The following is a 26,663-nucleotide window of genomic DNA, read 5'->3' as shown; positions in this document are numbered from 1 at the left end:
GCAAAAAGGTCAAAGCACAGCGCCATCTGGCGTACGGGGTCACAGACTTGGACACATTTTGGACAGGTTACTAAATGTATGCCCGTCGGATGATTTTTTTTTATTTTTTTTATACAAAAATAAGACGGAGAGAATGTTAAAAAGGTTACAAAAATGTTCTCACTTTCATGCGTGAACTGCTAATGTTGCCTTCTTTCGACTTGTTAAACCTTTGTCAGCATGTTTATTAGCCTATAAGACTGTATGCAGTTTTGTCAACAGGCCAGCAAAGGGCGCCGTATTGCTTCGTAAAAATAGTCTCAGTTGATGACTGCAACAAGTTACTGTTATTATGCAATTAGCAATCATATATTGACAAACATTTTGGACTTTTAAATATTTTTTATTTTGAAATCTTTTAAGTCAACTTGTTTATTGTTTAATGACTAGATATACATTCGTCAAACATTTACAGTCTTGTTACCAAGCCACAGTACACATAACACATCCAAAGGCTGTTTTTCGTCTATTTGCATGACACTAGCCACAAAATCACTGCATCAACTCTATGACATTAAGGAAATGACAAAACAAAAATAAAATAAGAAATTTAATTCCTATAGCTTCTGCCCCTGTCATACATACGATGTTTGTTATAATTCTGATCATATTAATTGCGTTTCATATTACTTGTATGGCAGAGTAGGCTTCTATTCACTCACCTGACAATGAAAAAGGCGAGTGTATCGCTATATCCTGAGCTAATTTCAGACTAAGGAAGACTACATTCCCTGATACATATCAAAAGTCCCTTGTCAGTTCACAAAACGGCACATCTCTAAATTTCACAAATTACATGACTTGTTTCCTATGGGATTGCGGCTTAACAGCACTTCCAACCATTTAGTTTCAGCGTGTTTAAATTATTTTGAGTGATAAGTGTATCCGTCATTGTTCATCCTCTCAAACGTAGGAGAATGCTTTTGAACTGTGGTTCTATGCCACATAAGAAAAAACAGTCATCGTTCCCATGGCTTCACTACGTATTTCCATCGTGATTTTATATCCTGTCTGCGCTGTATTGTGTGGCGTCCAATACTGGCACCTTCCAGTTGATGGCAGCTACCGCACATAGTCTATGCGGCCTTAACGTGTGTCGTATCATATGGCATGGGCACACTTTAAGGCACAGATTGTGTGTAGTCCTTCCGAACAAGGACTAAACATTCCAGGTGAACATGAGCAGTAATGTAAACTACAACTACAGGCGGCGGGAGAATTAGTTATCGAAGACAACGGTTGTCTTCGATAACTGTGGGGTCATCGGACCCATAGGGGTCCGGGAACCATAGCCAGGGGGTCCACGAAATAATTTGCCATAAATTATAAAATTGTGCTGTATCATTAAGTGAAAACATATATAATAATCTACAGATGGGGATCATTTGCACCAATAATACAAGAATATTGTGTCTATTTAAGAGCACCAAGGGTATGCTGAGTAGGTTCTAAGACATGGCGTTATCATAGTTCTGTGAGTTATCATTGTACTTTAGCAGCAAGTGAGGAGGTAATCCATGAAAATAGCAGGATACAATGGGAGTGGGTTACGACAACATACTGCATTTTAGTTACTGCATCTTGTTACTTAATTACATCTGTTGTGATCCCACTGTGCATTGGGTTAAAGGGGACTAGTTATGAGTGCCTCATGTCCCATGAGAACAGAGTTTTGCAATAGGGCCACATATAAAAGACAAACCTTTGGCTTCTAACACACGGAGGCTAGCTATACAGCATCTGTTCATTTGGGATGGTGTAGAACACACACTGTACACCCTTTAATAGGTATTCAAATTCAACCTGAGATCACTGTATTACAGACTAAAACCAGCATAGTTGGAGCCACACTGAGCTAGCTTGGCTGTGTGCTGTGGTTGTGTGCTACTGTGTGAAGGTTAACGGTACATAATGTGTCACAAAATTGCAAGCCTTGTGTGTTGCTATGGTTTAGTCCAGCACATACAGGCTGGTGCGGACAGAAACAAACATGGCTGCCCTCTCACTCCACATAGGAATCAAAAGGAATGTCCCTAATGGAATCCATATCTATATGTATATATGTGTGTGTGTGTGTAATATATATATATATATATATATATATATATATATATATATATATATATATATATATATACACACACATATTGAAGGTTACTTTGTTACCCATTAATCTATTTACATTGCACTATTCAACCTTAATATTCAACATTTCAGATATACTCATGAATCTGCCTCTGCTTTTGTATAAAAATACGACCCAGTTTCATTATGACACAATTATGTGCCTAAGCAAAAAAATAAACAAATGACACAGAACTAAAACATACTGTACAATTTGAAAACAAAGGTATTTTACAAACAGATGAATACAAATCTGAATTACTGTTAGTAGCATGTATACCTTTAGGTTATGCGTTTGCAAGCAAGCAGTCATATTCATATGATCTATGCACAAATCATAACTACCACCTGTTTCTGAGAGTGGGGATTAATAGGTCTATTACATCACACAATATCAAGGATTTGTGGATTTAGATGATCATTTGATGAAGGAAAGATATATGTACAAAACTTTGCTCAACGTTGAAACCATCAGAAAGCATGTATTCGGATGATTCTTACAGGATTTGAACAGTCTGAAGGGTGATGTGGATGTTGCCTAGTTCAAGGGTAACCAGGTTCATTCAATAAAATACCTACAAAAGACCTTAACATTCAGATGCAGTCTCTTACCATGCATTTGTGACATCGCAGAGGAGAAACGTCAATGGAAAAGGACAGTTTCATAACATTCACATCCCACTAAAAGTGTATTTTGTAGAAAACTCTAATAACCCTTCTCATGTATTGACAACCCACAAGGAGTCGTGTTTTTACTCCTGGACCTCAACCAGACGAGAAGACCAATGCAAGCAGGCACTGAGGCAGAGACAGAGAGAGGCAGAGAGAGAGAGAAACAGATAGGAAGAGAGAGGTAGAGAGAGAGAGGCAGAGAGAAACAGACAGAAAGAGAGAGGTAGAGAGAGAGAGGCAGAGAGAGCCAGAGAAAGACAGAGAGAGATAATATGGAGCTGCAACAGGGATGTGTCTGCCTAGAGGGTGACCAGGTTACCAGGCAGACTGGAGGAGCAGCACAGCCCAGCTCCGTCTCTGTGTGTGTGTGGGTTCTATGCTCTTAAGAGTCGGATTAGCCCTTGAATCCAAAAACAACATGGAGTGCCAAATACCTGTGTTTGTCAAAAAGGCATAATAGAGGAACAATACGTATAAAAGAGTATTATGTTGCATCTTCTCTGAGCACACTTGTGCTTTTAGTGAAGTGTCATGATGCGTGATGCACAGTGAACTGCATGTTTGGTTTCATTTCTTAGACTTCCTTATCCTCGTATGGGGGGGGGCATTTGAAGTATGGAAGCCTGTTGAGGACATGACAAAAAAGAGCGGCATGATCGCAAATAATAATTTTTTCCAATCATTTGTTAAGACAGAGGGTCTTTCACAGTTTCAATGAGGAACTCACTTTCTGTTGTCAAAACACATAACCTCAGAACCTCAGAACCATGCATCCAAGTGATGGGCTGGGGAAAACTTTGATTGGCAGTTACTAAGCATCATGTTGTAGGAAAGACTGTGGACCATCCCCAGTCCATGATCAGGCCTCAACTCTTCACCCCAGTTGAAGGACAAACTGATCTTAGACCTGCTTGTAAGTGTACCTCTAGAAGAGACAGGTCCGACAGGAAGTAAGAAGAAGGAGAAACACCCTCATTAGGACTTCAACATCACTGGAAATCCCATGAAATGATTGAAGGGTTAAACAGCTAATCGGGACAAAAGCTGCCTTGTTTGGAGACACAATCGTCAGAAAATCTGTGGTCGGCACTGAAGTCACTTGGGTGTTTACTGCAAAATCAGTGTGTCATTCTGTAATCTCACCTGAATGTTTGATTTATAAAAGTCCTCTAAAATCGACAGCTGGGGTGGGGATCTTCCCAGGGCCAGTACGAGAAGTGCCTACTACGGCACAGTAATCCGAAAAGCAAAACAAAGTCTGTTTTAAGATCGCATTCTGAATGTCAGCCCAGGTTATTATCATCTGCTTCTGATGAAGGCAGGAGATATCTAAACCCAGTGATATGTGGCATGTATGTGGCTCCTAAACCCAGCACACAACACACATCTACAGTACATGGTCTCATCTCCAACGGCCTCCAAAAGGAGCCTGTAGGGAAGGATTACAGGTGCTGGTACCCAGCATTTAGTTCAGTTTTCCCAATCCTTGCCAGGGCTCAAAGACTGCAACCCTCTTTCTAACTAGAAGGTCATAGCGCCACCTATTGCTTCGGGGGATGTTTAGTGGTTCAACCCAATTTTTTAAAGTTTTTTTTAAAAGGTTTTTATGAAAAAGGACAGTTCGGAACGTACATTAACCCCACCGATTCCCTACAGTGCGAGAAGGAGCTGTAGGGGTGTTCTGTGGAGGAAACGTCCCCGCGGGGTCAGTACATGTCCCTGTAGATCTCCTGCAGGAGAGGGTGGAGGGACGTGTCCTCGGTCTTCTTGATCTCCTGCACCAGCTGGGCATGCTCCGTCACCAGCTGTCGGAGGTCCACCAGCTTCTGCAGCAGCTTGGGGAACAGGAAGGCGTCGTCTGGGTGGTTAGCCAGAAGGTGAAGCCGCAGCACTTGGATGATGTTCTCCTGCATGCGCTCGATATGGGCCACGTTCACCAAACCTGGCCGGTCTGAAGGCCGTGAGGAAATAAGGAAAGCATTATTGCAGACAAGAGTATGAAGAACCGACAACAAAAACAGTTCGCAGAGAAACACATCCACGAATCCCCATAGTCAATCACTTCCTATCAAATGAATTTGAGTTCCCGGTCAAACGTTTATTTTCATTTTATATCCACAAATAATAAACATCCCGTGTTCTCACCTCCGCAGCAAATGATGGCAGCCACAAACAGAGCCAGGTCGCTATCGTCCAACTCCAGTGCGTTAAACTTCATGGCAAACTGGAACTTGGGCTCCATCATCTCGCCGAAGGGCTTCCGGAGGCTCTTGAGGAACTCTCTGGTGATGAAGCCCGAGCCATAGGCCACCAGCAGGCCGTCCTTGTTCATGCAGGACGCCAGCAGGGCGAAGAGCGCCTCGTAAACGCCGTACTTCAGCAGCGTCACCTGATCGTTCAGGTCAAGGTCCGAGAACCCGGGGACCGACTTGGCAAACTCTGTGAGCTCGGTGACGGTCTCCACCGACGTGCACTGGCAGCAGTGGAAGATGCGCACCTCGGCCTCCTTGTCCTGGAGCACGCCGTCGCTGCCCACCATCCTGGCTACCACGGTCTGCTCGGCCAGCTGGAGGGTGTCCATGTCGTGGATGACGAAAGGCTGGAGGGAGGAAGGAAGGAGGGAGGGAGGAAGGAAGGAGGGAGGAAGAAAAGGTGGAGGTTGAGTGTCTCACTCCTCCCTAAGAACTGTGGAACGCACTACGTGTTCCCATTCCCATCAGAAATGCTCTTTCGCTTGGCCTGTTTCAAGAATTTGCTAAAAACCTAGCCTGGATTTTTAGTCAGACCAAGACATTGTGCATCAGGTTGCGTTTCTGGTCAGAGGAGAGTAAACCGCTGATATAGACATACGCAACATACAAAGCCTTTGTCGTATGTCTACTAAAATATATATATATATATACACATATTAAGCCAGTGTGCGTGCATACTATGATTTAGAAGGCCACGGGTCGTTACAGGCCTTTGGTGTCTTATGTGTGATTTGTAGAATGAATGGTTGTTTTTTCATGTTTTGTTCACCGCTAATGAGATGGATCGGAAAAATCATATAGCCTATCCATCAGAGATAGGCCTAAACATAATTACAATTAGGCTACCCACCGCTCTATCTTGGTAAATGTTTAGTAACGCAGTTGGACTGCTTCCTTTATTAAATCCCATCATTCATATCAGTTAGTGCTTTCGTAGTTTGGTGAGACGTGACTGGTTGAAACTTTCCACAAAGGTTGTTTACATTCTTGTGTTGGCGCCTGTGCACCGCTATCCTCGACAAGTAGCGCCCGTTGAAAGCTGGTCAGATCCTTGTGGCCTTACTGATTTGAAGAGGCACAGATCTCTTTCCCCATTGACATAGTCAATGTACACATTCTGTGTTCTGCTGCATTACTAGGTAGGTTATCATTCAGGTTACTAGTTTGGGTCATTTATATAGGTATAGTGCAACATAGCCTATACATTAGTGGGCTAAGTATTACTAATATAGTAGCCTAAATATACGAGTAAAATAAGTATTAGTAATGTATAGAGAGGTCTTGTGTAGCCTACATCTATATTTTTTCCAACTGTTACTAATAAATCAAATGTGTGTTCCCCTCAGAACCACAGTCAACAGAAGCATCCTCTAGTGTTCCTTACTGACACCAGATTAGAAAACTCTACAAACTCTCGTTAAGTACAGTAGTAGCAGGCGAGGGCGGGCAGGCTGGCTGTTTTTTCAGGATGAAACAGCCTGTAAGTGCTTTAGAGTCACACAGTGAGTGAAGATTGCCTTTATTTGTAGTTGTAATAAGCTCTGCCGTGACCCTGGTGTCCTCCAAGAGTTACAACTCAACTCTGTTCACGTGTCACCGTTTTATTACTGGTCTGTGTGGAAGATAAACCAATTTCCTTGATTGTTGGTTTCATAAATCTTACAACATCAATTCTGGAAAAACAGAGGGTTGCTTCATACGTCACAATGTTCAAATCTCAGCCAAACAAGTTTGCCTATCTAATCTCCCTTGTTGTGCATGCCTGGCTACAAGATACAGAGCACAGTAAGGGCCAGATATTGTCTGTGATCTGGGCAAGAAAAAAAGAAAACAAGAAGTATTTCCCCCACTTTGTTTCCCGTCTCTCATGGTCATGGTCATTGGTCATGGTCAGTGATTATGTGCTCAATCAGGACCTGCGGTGGTGGAAATTCCCACAGATGCCAAGCCTGCCACCTGTACATGTCCATCAAGCCAGAGCTACGCTAATGCTAGGCTAATTCTAGACTGATGCTAGGCTGATGCTAGGCTAATGCTAGGCTAATGCTAGGCTAATGCTAGGCTAATGCTAGGCTAATGCTAGGCTAATGCTAGGCTAATGCTAGGCTAATGCTAGGCTAATGCTAGGCTAATGCTAGGCTAATACTAACTGAAAGGCTACATGACAACAACAATTTACTAAACTCACATATGGTGATATAGCTACAGAATGCATCATCTTTTAAAATGTACTTAGATTTAGGTCTGTTTAGCATTTTTGGTAGCCTATTGCTCGAGTCAAGTAAAAATGTCAGATGAAATATTTAATTTCAAATTAGATGCAATATATGCTAAAACAAGAATCTTAGACAAACTATTTAAATCAAATCCATAATCGTTGTACAGCACAAGTCACCAAGGACAGACAGATCAAACGCCCGTCGTGGTTCAGACTGCGTTGCTCCCAGCAACCAAACCTTCAGACGACCTCAACATGGAAGCATTGACTGGAGCACCCAAACACTCGGGAAGTAACCATTGAATCAGGGGTGAAAGTAAAAGATTAATTCTTCAGCTGACCTGTTCTGAGCTTTTCCAACATGCAAGAAATGATTTTACAGACTCACAAGACAACAGACCTTGACCTCTCTCAGTCACACACCCACTCTCACAACAAAAAAATTGAGCAGAGATTGACGTTTGGACCTGAAGGGACCATTTTTAGGGCCGATGTAGAAGGAGGGCGTGAGAGATAGAATGGGAGGGAGGGAACTGAGAGAGGGGAGTGAGTGGGAGGTGGTAAGAGCACCATAGGAACCCTGGACATACAGCGTGTCTTTATACTCGTTCAGCCCACTCATAACAGATGTTTCCTTGTTCATACTTGCTGGCTTGGGCTGCAGATTGGGAAAGCTGTTTCTGAAATAGACAGTTCCTCAAGGCCTTCACGGCTCACTTCAGCCCAGATCGTATTGAGACACTGAGGACCGTTTGATTGCATCATCTTCGAGCAGAGCAACAAGGACACAAATAAAAACAAAGTTGGATTGCTTCATTGGGAATACATTTTTAAAAAGCATGTCAAAAGGGCTGGCAGATCCAGACCTTCTTCCCAACCCACCCCCTACACACACACACATATACGCACACACACACACACACACACACGCACACACACACACACACACACACGCACACACACACGTACCGGAGTGCTAGTCTTGCCGGTGAGGATGGTGCGGGCCTTGACCTTGTTCATGTTGAAGTTTTTCAGGTAGGCCTCGTAGACCTGCCGGGCCAGGGTCTTCTGGTCGGCCACCTGGGGATCCTCCACGTCCCGCTCGCCCGTCTGGATCTCCGCCTTCAGCTTCAGCTTCTCCGACTGGGGCATCCGGCCAAAGCGGATGGCTGGGGGGACCAGACGCGATGTTAGGTGGTGTGTGTGTGGTGTGTATGTGTGTGTGTGGTGTGTATGTGTGTGTGTGTAATGTATACCGAAACCTACACCTTTTGAAGAAAGCATTCGGAGGTCAACTAACTATCACCACGTTGGGTTTATGAATTGAATCTACGCTGTTTCACACAAGTGTGTGTGCGCGCATGCTTGTTTGTGTTGTTTTTATTTTCAGACCACAAGAATCTCCCAGACAGACTGATCCCAAGTAATCAGATTACATTAGCACTGCTTGTAACCCTTCCACTCTGACACAGTTGGCAGACACACACACACACACACACAATCCTACCCCAACAGGTGTACCTGTAACAGTCCCTTTAATTCTGGGACTTTAAAAGGATAAAAGGGGATCGGAATTTGCTGCTTTCCACTGCAGACGTCACACACACACACACACACACAGTATAATTGCACAGCGCTGCATTTTTAGCTCATTGGAGGACCCATTAGCTTAGTGTGTTGACAAAGTGGAAGCTGAGGTTAACCCCATCAGATCAGGAGCTGAATCCCTGATCAGGAAGTGTGATCGCTAGGAGAGGGAGTAGAAGGGGGTATCCCTCAGTATCAGCCTTCTGACCCAGCAAGTGGGAGGACGTGGTCCAGGTAACAGACAGCAGGGATGGGGAGGGAGGGAGGATTTGCTCGCTGCGGACTGCTAGGAGACATGGGAGGGACTGTTGTGGGCGGGGTTCAGATCATAGCTGGATGTTCAAGTGAATTCATGATTGTTATAAATGAGAGAAAGGGACAGAGAGCGAGAGAGGGACAGAGAGACAGAGAACTGATGGAAGCAGAGTGGAGCTACAGCTCTCGGTCCATCTGGAGCCTCAGTGTCTCTGGATGAATTTCCCCCTCCACAGATAGAATGACATTTAACACACCATGCAACTCAATACAGACTCAAACTACAGCAGGACTGCACGTGTGAAGACGAGAACGAGAGAGGGATCAGGACACTACTTTACACTTATTATTTGGTTCATTTGAATCTTGGTGTAGCACTAACATCCACCCAGACAAGCTATATCTGTACTGTAAAGACCTATGGCCTCGGCAAAACTTTCAATAGAGCTTCGGGAGTTGACGTCACGCAATCCCAGTATGCACCGGTCATCGCCGTTTTGGCAGGAAAGTGGAGAGGCAAGCGGAGCGCCAGTATACATAAATATATAGCCTACTTACATACATATTATACAGTTTAATTTGCTGCCTGTTTCAATAAACGTTGATTCAACATGGTGGATAGCGGCTATGCGCCGGGATGCCTAAACCATCGGGGAAAAGGGAAAGGGAGGGCATTTTATAGGATTGCTAAGATCCAGGGAGAAGAACCCCATAATCCCTCACAACCACCCATGACTTCAACTGAGGATCATTCAGTCTCTTGGAATGACTTATCTGTAATAAATAGCCTATGTAAAGGCATTTTTGTGATGAAAAGTTCACTGATATAATGTACGTTAGCCAACATTGGTAGCTAACCGTTGACAAACGTTACAGACTAGCTAACGCTAGCTAGCGATGCAAGTTGTGAAACTGACTGCATTAACGTTAGTAGCAATTTGTAGCCGGGAGACTTCAAAGCTGAATATTCATCCCCAGAGCCATAGAAAAAGATTGTCTTTTTCTATGGCTCTGTTCATCCCTAATCCATCTGATTGCATCCATTTATATCTCTTCAGGCTTTTGTAGGCTTTCAAAGACTCTCCAGAGTAGGACGAATGAAAGTTGATAGAGTTGTAGCTTAAATATCTGGATACAGAAGGTCAGGGAAGCTTTCCGTTTCACTCGTAAAGGTCGTAAAAATAACTCCGGGAGCATTATATGGATTACTAATGTTTAATTGATCAAGTTTTGCTTTATAGCTGCCTCTGTCTTTTGAATTTAGGTGCTTAGTGACCTTGGACAGTTTGAAGTCTGTGCTGGAGCCGTTCATTTTTGCCACTACTTTCCTGCCAAAATTACGACGTAAACAGTAAGTCACGTGACGTCTGGAGCTCTATTGTTGTGACGTCTCAAATCTTTTAGACACTCACGTGTACACGTACACGCGTTATCCTAAAAACAGCATTTTGGTCTGTCCTGGCCTCTAAGATCTTAACCTTGGTCAAGGGTCGGCCTGCCATGTTGCATGTTTACACACAGGACACAAGTAAACAAGACACTTTAGGGTTGCAGACTTTGACCTTAACATGCTATCGCCACAACAGATATATTTACCTTGTGTGTTGTTACCTATATGACTCTTTCTACAAGCATGATAATGAAGTTGAGGATGCCAGAAGCTGAACTCTATGTGATATTTACAGTCTGGTGTTTGACCAAAAGGTCTTTGGTTTGACCCCCATGAGGCCCGCTTCTGAATAACTGTGTGTATGTGTCTCTCCTGGCAGTCACATGACCTACAAGACCCCCCCCCCCCCCCTGCAGGTTGCTAAGGGTGACAGGGTTCATCCAGATGAATACATCCCTCTGCTTTGCGACCTTTACCATATCCTCCATGGCTGCGGAGGCAGATCGTGTTCCAGGCCGTGGGCAGGAGCTCAGTGGCTCCGTCTGAGGGAGGGCTGTGTAACTGCTAGGTGTTCTGTACATGTGGTCGTGTGATACCGGCTTCTTTTTTTTGCCATGCTGCTGTCAGCTTGCAGCTAGTTTGTTATGCAGCGTGGTGTAGAATGTCACGTGTGATTGAGCTGATGATGATCCTTTTCAAGTTTGTGTGTCCACCCTGTCCCTTACCCTGTCCCCACCCTGTCCCCATCCAATCCCCCATCCTGTCCCCCATCCTGTCCCCACCCTGTCCCCCATCCTGTCCCCCATCCTGTCCCCCATCCTGTCCCCCATCCTGTCCCCCATCCTGTCCCCCATCCTGTCCCCCATCCTGTCCCCTACCCAGCTGGGTCAGGGCCGCCTCTCCACTCACCATTGTGGGACATGCCGACTGACAGGCACTTCTGGAAGCGGCAGTACTGACACTTGTTGCGGTTCTTCTTCAAGATCTTGCAGCGGCGCTCACACCTGTCGTACTCCAGCTTCAGGCGGATGGTCCGCCGGAAAAAACCCTGAAGAAACGACACGAGAACAAACTAAGAAGAAGAAAAAACGCTCACGACCTGAATGAGCAAACGCATACACCTCGCACCCCAGTTCTTGAAATCAAAGTCCGTGTTATCAGAAGCTATCGCAACGCAGGGTGAATGTGCAAATTGACTGTTTACTCAGCACTGAAATGAACCCTAAAGCTCCATGATGTATTGACTTTCAGCTTGGCAAACACATGGATGGTGAGATGAGCTCATTAAGTATCACCTTGGAGCCTTTAGACGACCGGGGGTTCACCTCAGCAGACTGTGCCTTACTCCAACACCCTGGACATGGAGCAGCGACGTGTGCCGAGGGTATAAACTGCCCTGGCGCCTTCTGAATGTTGTGTGTGGAGTATCAGTTTGAACATACATGCTTATCATATCCACATTGTGTAACCATAGCAAAATCTATCTAGACAAACAGACAGCTGCATGCGTCTAAGCGGTGGTCATTGGTGGCCGTGCTGAGGGCTTGGGGTGTGGTTGGGTGGGGTCAACAGGGTGGAGGGGTAATGGATAGGGAATAGCTCAAAAAGCCACTATCCCGTGAAAGGATTCAGTATTAGTTACCCTGACGTTGTGAAAGTGAGTGGAACAGCGTTGTGCAAAGACACACAGATGTGCCGTGCTCAAACACGTGTTATGGACAAACAAGGTACAGACAGTAGCCAAGACGCGCACGCACACACACACAAAGCTTGGCATGTGTTATTCTGTTTGGTAATAGAATGCTGCTCTGACCTTGTGTGTGTGTGTGTGTGTGTACTGGCTACTGTTTCTACCTTGTGTGTGTGTGTGTGTGTGTGTGTGTATGTGTGGAATGGGGAGGGTTCTTTTATGACCAACACAGAGCAGCCTGCTCCTGGGCTCTCAGGTGTCCACACAGTGCGGGGGCAGAGAGGGGAGGAGCGTGAAGAGGGGCACACGCCTGCTATCATGTCCGTCTGACAGCCACACCCACAGGGCCCCTCTGTCCCTGCTCCCATTGGTCGACGCAGGGTTCAGCGAGTTCACCCTGACCTCAGTGTTGACCTCTGGGGCCAGGGGGCCAGATGTCCTGGTCCTGTTGAGGCCCTGAGCTAGAGCTCCGCCCTGGGGCAGATCCATCTGACCCAGCCGGGCACAGCCGACCGCACAGGAACACGGAGCTTGTGCACAGTACTGGATAGTTATCCCTCAGGTAGAGGCCAACACCTGCAGACTTGACATCAAGATCATCGATGCAGAACCTTTGTGATTGAGTGCTCTGCTCAGAATGCCCATGTGACTCTGTGGTCTCGCACCTAATCTGTTTGGGTCTGGTGCCCAAGCAACAACACTGGCTCTGGTTGTTCATCAACACGCCTCGTAGACACTTAACCTTGACACAGTTCAGCCCAGAGGGTGGTCGTGTGTGTGTCTGTGGTCGTGTGTGTGCTCTGCATGGCTGACTGAGATTATTGATGACAAATGAGCTGATCTCAAACCATCCTAGCCGTCCTTCTCACTGTTGTGTATTGGTACCGGACGCACGGTTTTAGTGTCATTCATGCGTGTGTTTGACTCTGTTAATGTTCAAAATAGCCACAGACATATTTCCTCATTGAAATTTGGACTAAAAGTTCGAGAAAAGCTTGAGGCCTTACTGCAGCAGCCTGGGTTGTTGGTGTGTGTGTGTGTGTCACCTTGCAGCCTTCGCAGGCGTGGACTCCGTAGTGGTACCCCGAGGCACGGTCGGCACACACCCTGCACTCCAGGTTGAGGGAGGTGGACGACAGCTCCTCCTGACCTGCCGCCGCCCCAAACACCACCGAGGACGGACTGGATGCTGGCGTCAGAGCATCTGGAACACACACACAGGGAGTCAGAGCATCTGGAACACACACACACACACACACACACACACACACACACACACACACACACACACACACACACACACACACACACACACACAGGGAGTCAGAGCATCTGGAGCACACACACAGGGAGTCAGAGTATCTGGAACACACACACACACACACACACACACAGGGAGTCAGAGCATCTGGAACACACACACAGGGAGTCAGAGTATCTGGAACACACACACACACACACACACACACACACAGGGAGTCAGAGTATCTGGAACACACACACACACACACACACACACACACAGGGAGTCAGAGTATCTGGAACACACACACACACACACACACACACATACAGGGAGTCAGAGCATCTGGAGCACACACACACACACACACACACACACACAGGGAGTCAGAGCATCTGGAACACACACACACACACACACATACAGGGAAACACACACACACAGGGACGGACACACACAGACAGACACACGGACAGACACACGGACAGACAGTTCAATTTAGCGGACATGCTGCACCTGTCAATAAATCAATGTGAGAACCCTTCAGAGCTCCAGGCGTGTGGACGCCCGTGAGATGAGCAGTGACTCTGCAGATTGTGCCCTCCTCAGAGGCACAGGTGACCGGCAGTGGAAACTCACCAAAGTCCCTGGTAGATCCAGAGCACATGGCATGTTCATTCCAACCCTCTATTTATACTCATGTACAAATATGGCGTGTGCCATCACATGAACAATAATATGAACATTGGGCAAGATTAGCAATACAGCAGTTGGTAAGATAAGAGATGTTCAACATTGTGGGGTTCAGTCGGCCCACGTGATTTGGTGGTTTTCGTCTGGAAACAGATAAGTACTGTATCTGGTCTCGCTGCCAAGTGCTTCGGGCCAACCGCACGTGCTTGTTCTTACAGTCACTACTAGGACATGCATGATACAAATACTGGGCTTCTCGTTACCATACCATCTCTCTCTCCCCCTCTCTCTCCCCCTCCCCCTCCCCCTCCCCCTCCCCCTCCCCCTCCCCCCTCCCCCTCCTGTGTGTCCCTCCTGCTATGCTAAACACATCCTCTGCGGACTTTTCCATGACATCATCATCTGTTTCCATGTGGTTTTCCCCCTCCCCATCTTCCTCGTCACCCACACCCTCCCCGGACTGGCACCCTTGTTTACATCCTGAACCCACTCACTTCCTCACACTGCAGTGTTTGACCCCACGCACTGACATTTTCCACTATGCAGGTGGGTCGTGTTGGCTGCAAAGGATTCAACGTCTACTAGAAGGAGGGTTTGACGGCTGAGGAATGTGTGGCCTCCAGTTAGGGGGCCGCGAGTAGAGGAGCCTGGGGGCGTGAACACGTTGGTCAGCCAGACCCTCTCTCTGAAGCCTGGTGGGATAGCCCATAACCCCTTTTTCAAAAGCTGGGGGCGAGGTCAGAGGTTAAACAAGCCGAACGCCCTCGTTGAACTCTCCGCCAGAGAGAATTAGGGATTATTTTAAGAGTAAGGGTCCGGGGAATCTGGTTCCTCAAACAACAACGAGATTACAGGCTTGCTGGGGTCTTACATCCAGGGACTCTCTCAGGGCGACAGTCATACCACTTTGCCAATTCGATTCACGCCAACCAAACCCATCTTCACCACAGCTGAATCACCCTGATGATCAGTCTTGTGCAGAGATTTGGCCTCCATCTGCCATCCCCTCCTTGCTCTTCTATTACAGGACGGAGTGCAGAAGTGAGAGACCCTTCTCCACCCAGCCCCAGGCCTGTGAGAGGCAGGTCCTATCAGAGGTACCTACCCAGGACGGTGGAGCCGTCGGAGCCCGTGTTGGAGGACTGGTACCCGGGTACGTCGAAGGAGCTGAGGGCGTCATCTTCCATGGACTGGGAGATGTCCTGGAGGTCCTCCATGCCCCCGATGAAGTCCTCGCACAGGGGGCTGCCCAGCACCGAGTCCTCCAGAGGGGACGGGGGGCGGTAGTGGCTCTCCATGTCGACCATGACGGAGGACAGCAGGGCCCAGGGCACGCTTACTCATCAGACTAGGAGACATGGGGAGAGGGAGGGGGAGAAGAGAGAGGGGGAGGAGGGGGAGGGGGAGGAGGGGGAGGAGAGAGAGGGGGAGGAGGGGGAGGGGGAGGAGGGGGAGGAGAGAGAGGGGGAGGAGGGGGAGAAGAGAGAGGGGGAGGAGGGGGAGAAGAGAGAGGGGGAGGAGGGGGAGGGGGAGGAGGGGGAGAAGAGAGAGGGGGAGGAGAGAGAGGGGGAGGAGGGGGAGAAGGTAAGTTCATTTCATTTTATAGCGATGCATCAAAGAAGAAACTGGTTTCTGGTGAGAATCAGAGAGACCTTGTCTGTTTGTGTACTGGTTGTAGATTCAGATGCTCCATTAGAAAATAATTATTAAAAATTAAATCATAATAATAATACTAAGAAAGAAGACAACATGGTTAACAGATTTCATGTATAACTATATATATCATCTAACGTTCTAGATACATAATTTCCTCTTGGCTAAAGCGGAATGTGACGACGACACGATGGATTTATTAAATAATGTGTTTACATCACACAAGATGCTAATTAGCATGAGATCAGCAAACATGCAGACCAGATTTAAACTAGCTTGTCCATTGGATGGTGCACACGACATGACTGTGGGTCACATGACCTGCCTGCGTATCTAATGACACAACAGCGGGGCTTCTTATTTCCAAATTCCAAAGACAGTAACCCTCCCCTAGCCCCTAGGGAGGACCTTAGACATGTAGGGCACAAGGCTATGCTACGCTACGCTAAACTAGAATATGCTGGGCTAGGCAAAGCTGAGCTAAAATAAGATTCGCTAAGCTTAGCTAGGTTGGGTTTTGCAAGACAAGGCTAGGTTGGAATGGTTATAAACAGAGCTCAGATGGACTAGGGCCTAAGGCTATGAATGAGATGGCTTCTGGAGAGAAGTCAAGGTAGAATCTCAAATACTTATCTGAAGTAACATTCTTGAACAGCTAGAAGGAGGGGACCCTAAATCAGTTCCTAGTGGCATCTCCTCACATCAACCCATCCATCTTTAAGTCAGTCAGCCCTTTCGTAAGAAGACCAGTGATTGGGGGTTTGAAGACTGAATGGGAACAACTCTGAAATTACCTAATTTTAATCTCCGAATCACCCCACACAGGGGCAGTAGATGTGAGGGTGGACAAAGACTGTTGTGGAAGGGTGCGTGTCCAAGGAGTTAATTTCACCCGAAGTTATCGAAACATCCCACTATAAGACTATACCGTCTGAAAGCTGTCTGTAGCTGACATGATTAGCCCTGTACTAATCATGAGCGAGCATTAGACACGCTGGACCAGCCTCACGTGCAGTCGAGTCTTATGATTCTTCTGAACGGTGTTTTTTTTTTTTTTATAATCGTTCGGGGGGGGGGGGGGGGGGTGTTCTCTGTCCCTGTCCATAGCAGGTGCACCAGCCCACGCTGGTTATTATAGGTCTAGAGGTCAAGGTTCGCACAGTGACTGAAAGTAAAGACATTGTGTCAACACACTGAGTGTGCACATCTGACCTTTGCTATTTATGTTCCTTGCATGTCATGACACAGTCCCACACTGACCCCCTGACCCCAACAGCAGACCAGTACAGCAGAATGCCGTCTTCATGTAAACAATCGGGCTGAAAGGAGACCGACGCTTAATCACTCTGGGAAAGGAACATCCGTCACATCCCCTGAGAGGTGAATAAAGTAGCTATCTGTCACTACTGTTCTTTAGACAAGTTGTGACTTATTTGATTTAAGTTATTAAAGAAGGTAATTCATGTTTGGTTTAAACTGTATAGCAAGAAATGTAAAAGATGCACCATTTACATGAGAGACAGAGACAGACAGAGAGATAGAGACAGAAAGACTAGCGCTGGTTTGACAGACAGAGAGAGAGACTAGCGCTGGTTTGACAGACAGAGAGAGAGACTAGCGCTGGTTTGACAGACAGAGAGAGAGACTAGCGCTGGTTTGACAGACAGAGAGAGAGACTAGCGCTGGTTTGACAGACAGAGAGACTAGCGCTGGTTTGACAGACAGAGAGAGAGACTAGCGCTGGTTTGACAGACAGAGAGAGAGACTAGCGCTGGTTTGACAGACAGAGACACTAGCGCTGGTTTGACAGACAGAGAGAGAGACTAGCGCTGGTTTGACAGACAGAGAGACTAGCGCTGGTTTGACAGACAGAGAGAGAGACTAGCGCTGGTTTGACAGACAGAGAGACTAGCGCTGGTTTGACAGACAGAGACACTAGCGCTGGTTTGACAGACAGAGAGAGAGACTAGCGCTGGTTCCTGGGGTTACAGCAGAGCTTTGTCCTGTAGGTCAAGCCTCCTCTGGTGTCCGCTCAACCAAACCTGCTGAGCAGGGCATAGCACACACTGAGACAAGGACAGGGAAGGTCACCCCACTGGGACGGTGTGTGTGTGTGTGTGTGTTTGTTAGGGTCTGGAGGGGGAGGGGACGATCCATTCTCCCCTCGGGGGACTGACAAAAGACCTCTACCATCGCCATGACAATGTCATGAAAATTCCGACACACAAATCATGTTCAGATTCGTTACTATAGGGAAGCACCCTATGTTTCAAAGCTCAAACTAATCAGCAGGCGCTCAAGCAATTCATTCACACTTATATGCCGATCCAAATATGTTGTGCTGCGTCACTGGCTTCGATTCCGTTGTCACAACTTACAAGTTTGTGGTATGTTAACATCATGGTCATTAAGGCATAACAACACACAAGCTAAGAATAGCCCAAAGCAATCTCTCAGGCCTCTCCTCTAACAGTGGGATTATTGCTCCCCACCCCCACATTAACCACAGCATACTGCTAACCCAGTTTCTACTGGGTCACGGGGGATATCTGGGAGCAACAGCCATAATGTAGCCAGAAGACAGGGAATAGAGCTAGCCGAATGGAGACATGTTCATAACATGACTCAGGTTTACAGAGAGTCTCTTGGGTGTGGGACACCAAGGGCGGTTTGGCATCACGTTCGCCTTTAGAACAGCAGAGAACATCCATGTGATACCGACAGGTACCGACAGCTGTGTTGGAGTAAGAAGCACAGGAGGGACTGTAGCATTGCACATGGTTCTGTCAGGGTTCGTAAACCACACAGTATACCAAGCCCAAGAGATCGTCACGACTTACTCTCAATGAGAATGACCTGGATGAGTTAAGGTCAACTACAACAGAGTCCTCTCTATTTCAGGAGAGAGGACGTCCTTATTTTGGCACATGAAACCAAGGCCCTTCCAGACGAGGAACAGCTAGGGTGAGACAACGATTGCAGGCACAGAACATTGGAGCAACACCAAAACAGGCTGGAGGTGTGCTTGCTCTTGTCTGACCCAGCAAAAATACAACTCCACAGACACACTATGTCCTGCTGGCAGAGAGAAAGGGTCTGTCTGTGAAACTGCATAGCTAAAGCATCTATGTCTGGCATGCAGGATGTAAAAGTATGTCTGTTATCGAAAAGAACATCGGAAAGAACACCCTAGGAGTAGAACTTTCACGTGAAAACTTTTTTTTTTTTTAATAGTAAACAAGCCATACCTTCAAAAACCAAACCTGAAGATTCTCTTCACTGCCTTTGCCTGTGAGTACATGGCAGGCAGCCCTTTAGCATGTGTGTGTGTTCGTGAACATGCGTGTGTGAGAGAGTGAGAACATGCTGTACGTTAATGTTTAACCCCCTTGTCCCATGGTCTGAGAGTGTCAGGCCTATGAGAGCAGGAGGACCAGACAGCCTGATTGTGGCAGCCCCCGGCCCCAGAACAAGGGGGCTGGCCCCAGTACTGCCTGAGGGATATGTTTGCAGAGTGAGTCTTCACGAGGCTGTGCAGAGGCCGAGCCCTCTGTAAACACCTGAGGAGACCTTATCGCTCCCCGCTGACACCCCACCCAGAGCACGCTCATTGCTAAGGAGACGGGTCAAAGTGCATCTGGGATGGACAATGGTCCCTTAGCTCTGCTTTACAACAGAGAAGCTTCTGATATCTGAAGGTTCAAACTAACTGCTAGCAGTTTTTGGACCTAAGCAATGTCAGGGTCTTGAAACAAAGGCGTTGTGCAAAACTGTTTGATGCCTGGCAGACACATTGGCCCCTTTATGGGGTTTAATGTGTCAACACCATTATACATATTCCACAAGTAAAATCTATACAATTTCGGAGTATAAATTCTAAGAAAATTCAACTCTATTTACAGAGGTAACGGACTATTGCATTTCTAAATAAACTACATTAGCCAGTGCTAAGTCATTACTTCATGTAGAGAGCATTAAAGGTCAAGTTAAACCAGAGGACAAGTTACCCAAGATCTCCCAGCAAGCTACTATTAACCCCAGAGTTGCATGTATTGAGAAATAAAACATTAAACCTAATGTTACGTAAACCCTGGTGGACTTTGTCTTGTGACTTGACAGCAAATCTGGCGTCAAAGAGATAATCAGCCTCACCACACTGCAGAAACCCAGAAACCGTACACAGACAGAGATGATCTGCTTTCTAGTCGGCCTTGTTTCTAGTACACATGGCTCATCCAGTGACTTAGTTTAACAACACATTAGGCTATTATTAGCTATTAGGCTATTCGTTCATCATGAAGACCTTTTATCAAGTTGTTATTTATTTTTATTTTTTTTACTGCACTGGTAGCCATATTTACTTGTTTTAAGCATAAGCAAACTCATAACTAATATTTTAGTACTTACATTTTATAGGGCATTTTTACAGTGTAAACACACACACACACACACATTATGAGGTCAGGGACACTTTGTTGGTTTTTCACAACAAGGGTTGTCCAGTATGATAGTATCTCACCAACCCTAACCCTATATCACTAACCCTGTACCACTAACCCTATACCACTAACTTGTATACCACTAACCCCATATCACTAACCCTATACCACTACCACAACCCTAACCTTCTGGTACAACCATTGCATTGTTGGCATATCTTTACATTAGCACCAGCTTCCTGTCCTGTTGCAAGATGAACATATAGGCTAATCATTCCTGGCTAGGTGGTTCTCATTGAGACATGTAGCTAGCGTAGCGTTTCTCATTGAGACATGTAGCTAGCGTAGCGTCTCTCATTGAGGCATGTAGCTAGCATAGCGTCTCTCATTGAGGCATGTAGCTAGCGTAGCGTCTCTCATTGAGGTATGTAGCTAGCGTAGCGTAGCATCGCCTGTGTCAGCAGGAGGCATTGAGAAACAACACAGCTGTTCGGTGTCCTTGACCTGATGTGTTAGGAGAGAGGAGAAGACGTCAGGTGACGCATTTAACCATCCCTGCATGCCTTACAGCCATTCCAATGTCAGCCTCTATCTGGTTGCCTTTCACCCCCAGCTGCTCAAAGCACCATTTGCTAACAACAATGTCCTTATGCTACACTTGTATTTGATGTCAAAACTTGGGTCTGCCATATCTACTGTAACTTATTTCCAAATCAGTTAGCAGGATCGGATGCAGGCTGGCCTTACAAAATATCCCTGAGGACTGTCTAACGGCAGGAATCTTGGTCACTTGACAGCTGGATGACTAGAGACAGGAGATGCAAGCAAGGGGCCCAATTTCAACAGTATCTGCTCACAAAAGTCAGGGTTTCCCCTGAAAATGTGTTAGTTAAGGTGGTAGGGTGGGGTTTGCGGTGAAAGGCAAGAAACAGACAAGATTCCTCCATCCCATGAAAGGAGAGAAATATGGGAGGAAAATGACTTCAGCACTGAGGAAGGATGTCTATGGAAGGGTACAGTTCAAAGGTTAGGGTGCTTGGCTGCAGGTCAAGAGGTGGCAGATTCAAATCTCCCTGTTGCTTTGGATAAGGAGATCTGCTACATGAATTCTTTAGTTAATGACTAGTCAGCATTTGGCTAGTGGCTAGCTTTTGGAGTGAAACAAGATTGTTTAATGTCAGCATTTCATATTCTCCAGAAAAGGGAGACTAAAGTGAAACAAACCACCTAGGTTTCTTCATCGCTTTAATGCCAAAGCTAATGGGAACAGCAATAACAGCTACAACAAAGAGGTTTTCTACAAGGATTACGGCGGGAATGGCATTCGTGATACAAAACAAAAAACGAAACAAAGAACTGCGACTGTTGTTCAAATGTTCCCTCCTTTCTGAGGTAAAGGATGAGATAAGTTAGAAGCGTTTTCTGCCAGACAACCGTATAGGCCTACGGGTCTTGTTACATTTTCCAGGATGACATTGAAGTCCTGAACTGCCCCGGTCTGGCTGCCAAGTTAGCCCGCGTGTTTTTGAGGAGGCATGCAGTGTGAGGCCTGGCAAGAGGCCTGGCTAGCTCTGCAGCAGCTATCACAGGCCCACAACAGTAGTTACCACCGCAGGCTAGCGCTACAGTAGCCATCGCAGGTCCAACGTCCACGACAGTAGCTACCACTAGCTAGCACTACACTGTAGGCTACAGCAGCTGGCTACCGCAGGCTATCTCAACAGTTACCACCGCAGGCTAGCTGTAGCTACTGCTAGCTAGCACTTACAGTAGCCACTCTTGGTTAGGCCTAAACACTAGTTTACAAACTCGTAAACTTAACACCATTACATTTGAAAAGTCTTCAACTATATATCTGGACATATTGTACAGTGTGTAACGTTTCTATAACCTTGACTTTTTGCAGTTGAATATGAGGGCCATTTCTTGCATTAAAATTAGTGTGTTGAGGACCAGGAAACCCTGTACACCTGGAAAAAAAGGCAGACCAAATCTCTCAGGTATCCTCCTTATTAACAGGCTAAATTAAGCCCAGACGAGCACACCACCAAACACACCTGACCCGATCTTGATTAGTTATTTACAGTTGGCCGCACCACTCCTCTCTGTTCTAGGAAAACAATGTCTTTTTCAGGACTATCTGCGCTGGTTAGTGGAACTCTGGGTGACTTAGGAGAGCTTTACCCGATAAAGGTGTTAAGACTGGAGAGCAGCACGGGTAAGTGGTAACTGATCAGGATTTCTGACCGTTGTCTAACGTGGCAAACCAAGACATGGCTGATCAACACAACAGTGCCGACTTCTTTATTGATAACAGAGAGAGCGAGAGAGATGTAGAGGTAAAGAGAGCTAGGGCAGGGCAGATTGACGAAGAGAGAGAGAGACAAAAAAGGGAGAGTGACAGAAAAAGCAGAGACCAATGTGGATACAGATGCAATTGTGACTGAATCCCATCATACACCAGTCAGAGGCTTTGAGAGTTAAGCCCCTGGGGTTGAAAGCTCGCAGACTTCAGTAGGGTCTTCCTTGTCATTAGCTCACAATCTCCTCTCCAGAGCGGCTTACAATAAATCTGCCAGTCAAACAATCCTATAGATTGAGACAGTCTGCTAGGGTCTGGATTTTGCCCAGGTGAAGGTCATGCTGAGAGTTTGAGGACACTAGTGGAACAGACATTGCTTCTGTGTCCCAAGGGTACCGCTAGGGAGAAGGGTAAAGGAGAAGAGAGTTTGACAACATGAAAGATTGTCTAAGAGCGAGAAACTTGTGTGCACAAGCTTGAGGAAGAGCGGAGCGTTTTATTGAGTTGTTAGCAAGACTAAATCAAATAATGTTTTGTTTGCATAGCCCTGTTGCAAGCAACGTCACAGAAACACTTCACGTAATGCCCACAAAACTGCACCTAAACTAACCTAACACCCTCAAGGTGGTGATTTTCATTTGTGTTAGTGCCCATGAGTGGGTTTAGGAGAGCGAGATATCCTTCCACACGTAAAGGCCATCCGAATCCGAACATATATATATATATATATATATATATATATATATATATATATATATATATATATATGTATATATATATATATATATATATATATATATGTATATATATATACATACATATATACATATATACATACATACATACATACATACATACATATATATATATATATATATATATATATGTTCGGATTCGGATGGCCTTTACGTGTGGAAGGATATCTCGCTCTCCTAAATATACATATACATATATACATATACACATATATACATATATATATATCAAAGTAAGACGTGACAAATTTACAACAAAATACTGTACATGTAAAGGTTCACACAAAAAACTGCTGAACCTGGCAGTCAGGAGACAGCCTCAATCTGAAATCCTTCTTCCAGGGTCTCTAACCCTCCTGACACAATAACGGGCTTTAACTGTCCTTGATTTTGAGAAAGTGACTCAAGTATCATCATGGATAAGTGCAGGCAAACCAGACACCTAAAACAAGATTCTAGTTGCTAACATCCTTTCAAAATATGTGTTTACAGACTCTCAACAAGGGTGGTGGGTAAACTCTCTAGAAAGGTTTGTTGAGGCTGAAAGAACCTGATTGTCCTGTTTGAGGAGAAGAGAAAAAGCCATTCCTTCTCTCTCTCTCTCTCAATATCTTTCGCTCCAGCGACCTAAAGCCGTCACTCAGACGTCGATTGGAGGTTTCTGGTTTCTACGAGACAAGACTCTCACAAAGCAGACAAACGTACCAGTCCCCTGAGATACTGAATGAAGTCAACACGTAGACTAGGTGTGTAGACACACACACAGGTAGAAGTGGTCCGAGGTCACAGAGTTTGGCTGTAGGACGTGAGATATCTGTCGCACAGCGACAGTAAGACATGGCGTGTTTGAAGCAAATTTTTCTAGCACCCTCTCCTGTACCAACAGTTTAATGCATCTAGTTTCCTGCAGCTTCCGTCTTACAGAACAGCACAGCACACCTTTCCTTCCTGTCCTAGTGTGGCAAATAAACACAAAACTTGAGTCGAACACCCAATAACACCACCATCGTTTCATTTATCATTTTTAACAACCACATAAAATGTACTGCAATCAATGCACATGGTTGCATTAGATGGTTTTCCACCAAAACATGATGAGAAATGGGGGCCCTGTGCCAAACCTGCTCACAGATACAAGATCGTAGATCATCAACAAAGCAAGTCTAGCTGTCCTGGGCATGGTAAGAGACGGAACCCAACACGGTGAAAGAGGACCTTTGAACCCAAGACCGGCTACACGTCCACACGCCTCAGCCGCTGTGGAGACTAGCTTTTGAGGGGAGCAAATAGCAGAGAGGGGGGATTATGTAAGGCTCCCATAGCCCAGCACTGTGCTCCTGTCAGAAGAGTGCTTGTACAAGTCAGCCAATCCCAGACCTCAAAGAGAATGTGACCTCCATGCCTTTCTGAAGAGCTTCAAACTCTCTCACTGGCTCCCTGTTTAACTGGGTGACTTATCAGAGAAAATACAACAAGTAGGTTTTTAATCACAACTTCATTTCAAGTGAAGAAAACACCAGGCAGTTAAACTGGTACAAAAGACTGGCGTAAGAGACTGGTGTAAAAGACTGGTGTAAGAGACTGGTGTAAAAGACTGGTGTAAGAGACTTGTTGGACAAGATACAAGAGACTGGTTTGACAAGATCTTGCTAATGTTTAACACTCACAAGGAAGGAAGTAAATGAGATCTAATTGTGCTGTTAGCAGGACAATGATTATCCTAGAAGCAAAATAAAAGATGGGCCTTGGATTTAGAGGCGTGTCAACTGACAGGTTGACTCACATGGCAACAAGAACTGCAAGCGTGCCAAGACAAGCTGGTGTACACTATGGAAGAAAACGTATAATTCTTGACCCATGTAGTCCTGATTTTATCATCCTATTACGTGTAAGGGATAGAGTGTTCTTCTTTGGTTGATGGACCACTCTGTATTAAGACCAGACAAGATATGGAGACTGATTCCTTCTTCCAGCTTTATTTTGAAACAACCCTGCAGACCCCTAGATTGTCTCTTCTATCAATTTATGGGTCACATGGTATACCAACAACGAATCAGAATTACCCCCGAACAATTTACATGAGATTATCTTATTCTGCTCTCTTCTACTCACAATGTGCTACTGACAACTAGATCTAGTTTCATTGATGCAAATAGCAGAGGAATCAAGCATTGACCACCACGGTAACTTATAAAAGCCCTGAAGTGCGAGCAGGCTGTTTGATAAAGCAGGCATTGCAATTTATGGGGAGACAAATTCAATGAAAAGACTTTGAGTGGCACTTAAGACTCGTCTAACCTTACAAAGGACCACCAACGAGATACGGTCCTCTCTCGCGGAAACTTGACAACATTCTTGAAGCAAAACAAACCACTAAAAGTGGTCAGTTTTTGTTTGGGGCAGATACTGAGATAGTTTTCGGTCATGAGGTAGGCTATTTTCACCGAATTTCTCCATAAAAACTTTTCAACCTGTCTGCAGGCTTTTGTCACTACAGTTAAAGTGTCTAATCCCTTAGCCTACTGTTGGCACATCCCTGATTCTAAGTTAACATTCATTTATTTAACTACTCACTTGACACTTGACGACTCCCTTGATATGATCATATGCGTGAATACTTTTCTGCTGTTACTGGAATTATGTAGGGGCTAGCAAAAGTAGCCTACTCAATATACTCAAAGTTAAAGACATGGGAATACTTCCAAATATCACTTTGCAATGAGTTAGCAACATGCACTTACGGAAATGCTAAACAAACGTTAATGTAAGCCTATTGTGTCTGTTACAATGTCACGAACCAAGGCATATAACTAAAAAATACTCTCCAAATGAATTATTCATAGAGGACTAGGCTACAACAGGCTTACAGCACTAGAAAACAACGTATAGATCGAATAGCCATGTCCGACGCGCAGGCGTGCTCCAAGTAAAATGATACAAAAGCACTGTCCTTTCAGATGTTTCGAGAAAATGTTGCATTATTTTGCAAATACAAAAGAAATAGAACAAATAGAGAAATAATCTACACATCAGAGAACTCTGAACTGTCTTCACACACTAATTAGGCTAGATGGCACATAACTATCCTAGATCTAATACAAATCGTATGACGCTTGATGAAGGATATGCAATTTAATATAAAAATATATATAGCCTATCAAGCGTTAATATCTAGGCTATATTTACCTTACAATGTACCGCACAGTCCGAAGCCGCCATATCGTCGGAAATCTTGGTGGATTGAGAGGCTGTCAGTGCGCGATCGGAAGGAACGAGGATGGAAAAAATAGTCCTCTTTCACGCGTCCTTGTTTGTCTCCAAACAGCGATGCCGCTGTCAAAATCCCCCACC

At 45.6% G+C, this 26,663-nt stretch overlaps 1 protein-coding gene across 3 annotated transcripts; it reads right to left on the bottom strand.

The window, feature by feature from the left end:
• Positions 1-361: 361 nt before the first annotated feature.
• On the bottom strand, positions 362-26,663 carry pparab (peroxisome proliferator-activated receptor alpha b). 3 transcript variants are annotated; one of them, XM_084671925.1, is made up of 8 exons: positions 26,499-26,663; positions 15,269-15,511; positions 13,274-13,431; positions 11,447-11,585; positions 8,275-8,474; positions 7,951-8,070; positions 4,981-5,434; positions 362-4,786 (listed from the first exon to the last, which is right to left on the bottom strand). In XM_084671925.1, exons 2-8 carry the CDS (start codon positions 15,468-15,470, stop codon positions 4,542-4,544), a joined length of 1,518 nt encoding a protein of 505 aa, XP_084528051.1. In that variant the 5' UTR covers positions 15,471-15,511; positions 26,499-26,663; the 3' UTR covers positions 362-4,541. The 3 variants fall into 3 exon arrangements, with proteins under 3 accessions (XP_084528051.1, XP_084528052.1, XP_084528053.1); XM_084671926.1 differs by having other exon boundaries at positions 26,504-26,663; XM_084671927.1 differs by lacking the exon at positions 7,951-8,070.

The sequence above is a fragment of the Hypomesus nipponensis genome, chromosome 14 (assembly GCF_054491055.1).
Source record: "Hypomesus nipponensis isolate SF chromosome 14, ASM5449105v1, whole genome shotgun sequence".
Classification (NCBI taxonomy): Eukaryota; Metazoa; Chordata; class Actinopteri; order Osmeriformes; family Osmeridae; genus Hypomesus; species Hypomesus nipponensis.
Note: the sequence above shows the minus strand (reverse complement) of the source record. Positions and strands in the feature narration are given on the sequence as shown.

Excerpts from the sequence above, each read along its gene's own strand:
- pparab (XM_084671925.1), bottom strand. The coding sequence starts at position 15,470 with ATGGTCGACATGGAGAGCCACTACCGCCCCCCGTCCCCTCTGGAGGAC. Across the intron at positions 11,586-13,273 it reads ACGCCTGCGAAGGCTGCAAG|GGTTTTTTCCGGCGGACCAT; the intron begins GTGACACACACA and ends TCGTTTCTTCAG. Across the intron at positions 8,475-11,446 it reads AGTCGGCATGTCCCACAATG|CCATCCGCTTTGGCCGGATG; the intron begins GTGAGTGGAGAG and ends TGGTCCCCCCAG.